This window comes from Myotis lucifugus, unplaced genomic scaffold, assembly GCF_000147115.1.
Source record: "Myotis lucifugus unplaced genomic scaffold, Myoluc2.0 scaffold_280, whole genome shotgun sequence".
NCBI classification, from domain to species: Eukaryota; Metazoa; Chordata; class Mammalia; order Chiroptera; family Vespertilionidae; genus Myotis; species Myotis lucifugus.
In genome coordinates this window covers 1,442,545-1,450,245 of record NW_005871328.1, presented here as the reverse complement: position 1 = coordinate 1,450,245, position 7,701 = coordinate 1,442,545, and the positions used below count along the sequence as shown (strand labels likewise).

General features: G+C 57.6%; 1 protein-coding gene across 1 annotated transcript in view; it reads left to right on the top strand.

Annotated features, from left to right (window-relative positions):
- CPAMD8 (C3 and PZP like, alpha-2-macroglobulin domain containing 8) overlaps window positions 1-7,701 on the top strand; it is a gene marked incomplete at its 5' end in the record, with an annotated part of 65,504 nt that overhangs the window by 33,177 nt on the left and 24,626 nt on the right. Inside the window, 4 exons of the mRNA XM_023763311.1 lie at window positions 952-1,014; window positions 3,617-3,848; window positions 6,462-6,615; window positions 7,043-7,170. Of these exons, the coding sequence (XP_023619079.1) occupies window positions 952-1,014; window positions 3,617-3,848; window positions 6,462-6,615; window positions 7,043-7,170 (577 nt within the window). The remainder of the gene's footprint in view (window positions 1-951; window positions 1,015-3,616; window positions 3,849-6,461; window positions 6,616-7,042; window positions 7,171-7,701) is intronic.

Sequence of the window (7,701 nt, the reverse complement as noted above, 5' to 3'; positions counted from 1 at the left end):
TTTTCAAACAGTATGAAAGGTTATACACTGAAGCAGAAGTCTCCCATCTCCAGAGTCTCTTATTCCCTTCTTGGAGACAACCATGGCCGATAATTTCTTAGGTACCCTTCTAGAATTTTTGGGTGCATATATAAGGATTTAAAAAAAACACATAAATGGGAGAAGACTATAATACTGTCGGTATCTCCCTTCTTTAAGTCAACAACAAGTCTTGGAGACAGTCCCTATCAGTCCATACGGTATATGCTTATCTCCCTCTTTTTCACGGACATATAATGTTCTGCTGTATGGGTGTGGTGTCATGTGATTAACCAGCCCCCTGCTGATGGAGAGTCCAGCTGTTTGCTAATTCTCACAGGGCTGCCAGGAACTGCTCCATCTGTCTGTCTGGCACAGGTGTTTGTGGGTATTTCCGGGGTGCGTTCCCAGGAGAGGTATTGCAGGTTGAAAGAATGTGACCACTTTTTAATTCTGAGCCGTTCTGCTAAATTTCGAGTTGGGCTTCTCGTTATTTTTAAGTGAAGGTTCAGCCCCCAGGGAAGGTGGACTGTGAGGCTTCTGAGGATGACCGACGAGGAAAGGCACTCTGAGGAAGTGGGAGTGGTTGGGGTGGGGAGGAGCTCCATGTGATGCTGCAGAAAAACAGGGCAAGCCCCAGAGGAGGGTCTGGGGTCGTCCCTGCGGCCCTGCTTACCTTCTAAATGCAGAATTGAAGCGCTCTCATTTTAAGGTGACTCTGCCACGCCTTTGGTGCCTCACTTCTAGCCCTAATCAAGTAGAACGTTAGCCCTGCCGAGTCAGAGAATTAACTTGTTACGTCCTAATGGAGTAGAATGTTAACTGATAAGCGAATTAACCTGTTACGTCCTAATGGAGTAGAATGCTAACCTGCCAGGTAACAGGATGAAGTTACGACCATGGAACTTTAATCACTTCTTTTCCCCCCCATAGAGCAGAGAAGAGGAGAAGGACCTTCTTCCCGGAAACCTGGGTTTGGCGCTGTCTGAACATCAGGTACAGGAAGACTCCCTCCCTCCGCCGTCTCTGTGGGCCGCGCCGAGGCATTCACATAAGTCCAGGGGGTTCCCAGGGGGTTCGCCTGCAGCTCTACACCCACATCTGAGTGAGACCTGGGGCATCTTTTTCTAACACGTAAAACCCAAAGCCATGAAGTCAGCTCCGAATCCTGCTGCAGCCTCTGACATCTGCCCATGACATTTAAAATGTAAGGGCTCTGTGCCTCTCACCGCTCCCTCTTGGGGTAACTCTATCCGCCCTGTTTGCATAACGAGCCCATTAAAACGATTACAGTTCCCTGGAACATGAACTCGACCCCACCTACCTCTGCCTCACTCCTCAGGGGACTCGGACTCCTGCCCAAAAAACAGGCTGCTTTTCTCAGCACATTTCCTTCCCGCCTTTTCCTCCTTTTAGTTCTTGAAGCAGCAGTGCCCTGGCAAATTCCTGCCGGATGCCATCGGCTTTTTTCTTGCAATGCTCAGTATGAGACCCCGATGGCACTAGCAGAAGGTAGTGGTGGCTGCCCTGAGAAGCCAGTGTGGCCTGAAAGTTCAGACCCCGGGCCATCGGTGGGCCGCCTCCTGAGCCAGGTCCCCCTTCTAGGCACGAGGTGGCACCAGGCACATGGCATGTGCTCCGTGCAGAACTGAGCTCGCCGCCGGGGTTCCCCGGGCTGCTTCCACTGATGTGTGTGTGCCCATTGTGGGAAGGCTTAACTCCTGGTCAGAATAGATCAGATGATTGCATTTTGCTCTGGGACCCCAGACTTAAGATGCGCTGTCTGGCCATCATCACTCAGTTATGTATCTGCTTTCTGGGTGCTAGGTGATGTTTTTGGTGCCGGGAATGGTACCAAGACAAGGGGTGATGTGGTACCAGTCCTGGCACCAATCCTACTGAAGCTTCACGTTCTCATGACGGGCTGGGCACGGGGCTCCAGAGGCGGAAGAGGAGCCCTTTGGAGAAGCTGGAGAGGCGCCCAGAGCAGGTGGAGCCCGAGCTGAGTCCCACAAGACGGACAAACAAGAAAGGGAAGGTCTCCAGGTGGCAGGACCAGCACGGACAAGAGCTGTGGGGGGGGGGGGGTTCCACAGGTTGGAGTGAACTGGGAGGGCCTGAGGGCGGTGTGGGGGTGAAGGCAGCATGGGCTGTGGGGGGGAATGGAGAGCCACATAGGGTTGCAACCAGGGATTTGAGACTTGAGATTTGAGGTGCTCCCTCCCGCTCTGTTGGCTGTGACCATGTTAAGCCATGAAAGTTCTGCCAGCTGGGAAGAGGCTGGGCTTGAGCCTGTGACCCTCACAGAAGGGACAATAGGTTCGCAGGCACTGGGGGGCCTGACGGGCAGTGTGGTCTCTGCAAGCTGCAGCCTGGGGTGTCTGGCTGCCCCGCGAGGCCCACCTGGGTCAGGCTCCGGAAGTGGACAGAGGTGGACGGGCAGGTGAGGAGCAGCAGCCTGGCTCCTTGCCAGCCCAGGTGCGGTTCCGGCTTCCGTTCTCAGGCTTCTCCTCGGGTTAAAGGTTTTATTTTCCAACGAGCTCTTTTGCACCAGATGCCAAGGCAAATCGCCAAAGGACATCCTGGAACCGCAAAGGAGACAATAGGGTTTGTCCCCAGAGCCATCCTAGAGCGATCAGCGTGCCCCTGGCGGGGGCAGGGAGGATCTGGCCTGGGTGTGAGCAGTGCTGTCCGATATGTAATTTCAAACCTCCTAGTGCCATGTCAGAGGGGTAAACAGAAACAGGTGGAGTTCGTTTGAATTACGTATTTTACATATGCCCCAAATATTGTTGTGTCATGTGATCAATTTTAAAATTGTTGGTAAGGCTTTTTATGTTCTTTCTTTCTTTTGGGGGGGGTTACTGTATCAGTTTCCTGGGTCTGCGGTAACACATGATCACAAGCCGGGGGCTTAAAACAACAGAAACTTATTATCTCAGGTCTGGAGGCCAGAAGTCCGAGAATAAGGCTTTGGCAGGGCTGAGCTCCCTCCGGGGGTTCTGGGGGAGGATCCTTCACTGTCTCTTCCCGCTTCTGGGGGCTCTAGGTGTCCTTGGCTCGTGGCCACATCACCCCAGTGTCTGCCTGTCTCCCCCTGGCCTTTCCCCTCTGTATCAGAATTTCCTTCTTATAAGGACGCCTGCTATTGGGTTAGGGACCACCTACTCCAGCATGACCTCATGTTAACAGCTGCAAAGACCTGTTTCCGAATAAGGCCACATTCACAGGTACAGGGGTCAGGACGTGGACACACCTTACTGGGACTCACAAGCATGCCCTAAATGACTGGTCCCCTCTTCCCCCCTAAACTGGGCGGAGCATGAACTGCTAAAGTTTGTATCTCTGAACCCGTAATTTGGGGGCCTGTGTCCCTATGGGCTCTCGTCCTGAGAGCCATTCACATTTCTGATCACAGCGAGTCGGGGCAGAGGGCGGCCCTCTGCTGTCACACGCTCATGGTGTCTTAAATGATTCTCCCCCAGCTGCAGGGGGTACCTCCCTGGGCTTGGGCCGTGTGGCTCGAGTCATCTGTCCCCGCCTCGCCGCTGCAGCCTGGCCCCGGAGAAGGGCCCACAGGTTGCCCGTCTTTCCGCAGCGACCCGTCTGGCGAGGAGACGTTCCGTGTGCAGGTCCCGGACTCCATCACCAGCTGGGTGGGCGAGGCTGTGGGTCTGTCCTCGGCGTGGGGCCTGGGCATCGCCACGCCCTCCTTGCTGAAGACCTTCAAGCCCTTCTTTGTGGACTTCACGCTGCCCCCCCAGGTGGTCCGCGGGGAGCAGGTCAAGATCCCGCTCAGCATCTACAACTACATGGGCACCTGCGCTGAGGTACTGAGCCCGCCCCCCCACAGCACTTCCTGTTGCGGGGGCAGCACCCATGATATCAGGAAGCGGGCGGGTGGGTTCGTCCAGGGGGGGATGTTGAGGGGGCACAGCATCTTTGCTATCAGGGAAGCAGGGGAGAGATGGGGTCATCCTGGGGAGGCCGTGGGGTGAGCATCTGGGATATCGGGGAGGTATGGGAAGCGGGGCCATCCTGGGACTGTGGTAATAGCATCTGGGATATTGGGGAGGTATGGGAAGCGGGGCCATCCTGGGGCCCTGGGAATAGCATCTGGGATATTGGGGAGGTATGGGAAGCGGGGCCATCCTGGGGCCGTGGGAATAGCATCTGGGATATTGGGGACACAGGGTGGGGACTGTGGGGACAGCATCTGTGTTATCGAGGAGGCAGAGGCAGGATGGGATCGGCCTCTGATTCACCAGCCATGGGAGCTGGGGCGGGGCCGGGTGGGGATGTGTGCCTGGCGGAGGGGGCGGGGGGTGCACATGCCACGGAGCCACCTGGCCTGACTCCGGGCCTGCATGGTCCTCTGTAAAGGGCCTGAGCGTACATAGTGGTCTCTGTCGCGGTTGTGGTAGCAGGAAAGCCATCGTGGACGGTATGCACATGAGCAGGCGCAGCTGCAGCATCAACCTTTATTTCTGGACTGAAATGCATACACCCGTGGGGGGGGGCGTGCAGTGGGGGCCACAGCTCCCTCTCGGAGGAAATGGAAAAGGCTTCTGTATCAGTTTCTTTAGCAGCCGTGACAAAGTAGCACAAACCGGGTGGCTTAAGCCGATAGAACTTTATCCTCTCACAGTTCCGGAGGCCAGAGTCCAAGGTCAAGGTGGCTCGTTCTAGAGCAGCGGTTCTCAACCTGTGGGTCCCGACCCCTTTGGCGGTCGAAGGACCCTTTCACAGGAGTCGCCAAAGACCATCCTGCATATCAGATATTTACATGACGATTCATAACAGTAGCAACATTACAGTTATGAAGAAGCAACGAAAATAATTTTATGGTTGGGTCACCACATGAGGAACTGTATTTAAAGGGCCAGAAGGTTGAGAACCGCTGTGCTAGAGGCTCTGAGGGACAGTGTCGCCTGGCTCTCCTGGCCTCTGGTGGCTGCCGCAACCCTTGTGTTCCTCTTGCTTGTGGCTGCGTCGCTCCCATCTCTGCCCCTGGCCACCTTCCCGCTGTGAATGTCTGTGTCCAAATGCTATAAGGAAGGCCCCCAGTCATGTTGGATTAGGGTCTCATTGTAATCTGATGACCCTATTTCCAACTAAGGTCACGTTTACAGGTAGTGGGGGTTAGAGCATCAACATATCTTTTTGGGGGACACAGTTCAACCTATAGCAGCTCCCCTGGAGGAGGCTGACCTTGGAGGCTGGGGGATTTCAGAACCTGGTGGCAGGGAAGGACAGCAGGGGAGGTGGAGGGACCCTGGAGGGCCACGATCTGTAGGGGCACAGTGCGGAAGGGGTTTTGGGGGGGCTCTGATTTGGTGCAGCTTGAGGAGGCCAGGGGCACCCATCCTCCCTGACCTTGTCATCTTTGAGCCCCGTCTCAGCCTGGATGCCAGCTGGAGGGTGAGAGGAAGGGAGGCGAGGAGGGCTCCCCGTGGTTAGAGGCAGCTCTCGGGGGCAGCGACTGTAAACTGGGGCCGGGGCGGAGCGGTAAGCGGGCACAGAGTCAGGGGTCCAGCTCGGTGTCAGCCTCACCCCGGCCAGCTGGGCGCTGGGGACACGGCTGGCCTTCTCCAAGTGTCCCCCAAGACTTCTGGCTGATTTCACACCGACAACAGAAGATGTGAGCTGTGGCCCCAAACCAGAGACACTGTGGAAACCAAGAGACGTTACTCCTCCCAAACAGATCGCTGGCTTTTCCTGAAAAATGGGGACGTCTGTCGCGGGAGGGTTGGAATTTGTGAGCTGAAGGGCGCCGAGGCTGCTGGGGGTTGGGGCGTGGTCTCAACACACCTGTGCCTCCCTTTCCTCAGAGGCCCCTCTGGGCTTTCGCTTGGCTAAACTCCCAGCCATTCTGCCTCAGTTTTCCTGTCTATAAACTGGGTGTGCGAGTTCAGCCGGGTCCCGCTCACTCCCACAGGCTCAGTGGTCCGCTCAGTTCTGCTTCTTTAGCTCCTCGCAGGGCACCTGCACCCACGAGGCACTTCCTATCTGCTGGCCGGACAAGCTGATGTGGAGCAAAGAGCCTGTCCTAGATTTGGGTTATAGAGACACATGGTGCACACGCATGCGCACACAGAGCTGTTAGGATGCTGTGGACCTCGGTGGTTGGAGAGTCTCAGAGGGCTGCTCTGTGGGGCCTGCATGGGGGGCGGCTCGTCACTCGATGCCCCGGTGGCTGTGGAGAGGTGGCCCTCGAACTGGTCTTGGTCTGAGGGGGAACTAGACCTGGGGGATGTGGGGAGCTGAGGGGGAAGGGGGCTCCCAGCAGGACACTGTGAGTACTGGTTCTGGTTAGAACTGGAAAGGGGGCTTCCAAGGAGGGCACGGCTTTTGGGGAGGGCTGGCAGGCTGACGGTGGTGGTGGGTGGTGGGTGTGCTGGGGGTCGCACAGACTCCGGGCACCATGAGCCCACCCCCCGCAGGTGTATGTGCAGATCTCCGTTCCCAAGGGCACCCGGTTTGTCGGGCATCCCGGCAAACGCCATCTGACCAAGAAGCTGTGCGTGGCCTCTGGGGAGACGGAGCCCATCTGGGTGGTCCTGTCCTTCAGCGACCTGGGGCTCAGCAACATCACAGGTGAGGGCCCTGCTCTTTGGGCACCCCCTCCAGGCCACCCAGGGGCCCAGGCCCTGCCCACAGGCATGGGCGAGGTGCGGGGGGGAGGGGGGAAGCAGGTGCGAGGAGGGCCCTCTTGAGGGGCAGGACAGCAGCTGGGGAAGCAGGCCAGAGGGAATGGTCAGGACATTGGGGAGGCGGCCTCTGAGGGTGGGGCTTGAGGCTTACCTGCTAGAGCTGGGTTCTTAAGGCGCCAAACCAGTGTAGCACACACACATGCATGCACACAAACGCACGTATGCACAGACACACATGCGCACATGCACACACACAAACCATGCAGCTTTCACATGTGCGTGCCCACACACATACATGTGCATGTATGCTACAAGGGGGGAAGGACAGCTCCCTGCTCTGCGAGCAGCACTGAGCACTCAGATCTCTGCAGCCAAAGTCCTGGCTTACGGAGAAACAAGCTGCTGCCGGGACGGGAAGCCCAGCAAACAGGCCGAGGAGAGCTACGCCGACAGGGTCCCCGCCGGGAGGGACCACATCCGGCGCAGCGTGATCGTGGAGGTGAGCCCACGCCCTCGCCCAGGGCACCGGGTCAGGGCTCGGCTCCCTAGGAACTCCCTGGTTTCTTTCAGCAGGGCCCTGGGGCCCTCGGGGCCCTGGACAGGTGAGGGGCCCCTCGCCAGAAGGCTGCAGCATCGGGCCCCTCTCCGCGGCGCAGAGCAGGCTGTGGCGAATCAGCCTGGGATTCTCTAGGGAAGCGTGGCCCCAACTTACTAGTTTTGTGGAATGAAAGCGGTGCTGAGAGTTGAGAGGCCCACGGGGCTGTGCTGGTCACACTGAACTCTGAGGGGCATGTTGTTGGGTTCAGCTCTGGGTGCCTCCTTTCACGCTGTCTCCCGCTACGTGGGAGCTGTGTGTGGGAAGGGGCAGAGTGGGAGCACGGGCGGGAGAGACAGGAGACAAGGGGTGCTTGGGGTAGACAGTGGGATGGGGAACCTGTGCTTGGCAGACGCAGGCCTCCCTTTCTGGGGCCTTAGGTCATGGCAGCCTTCACGGCATAGTGCTCCCCACCCCGAGAGGGACGCTGGGCTG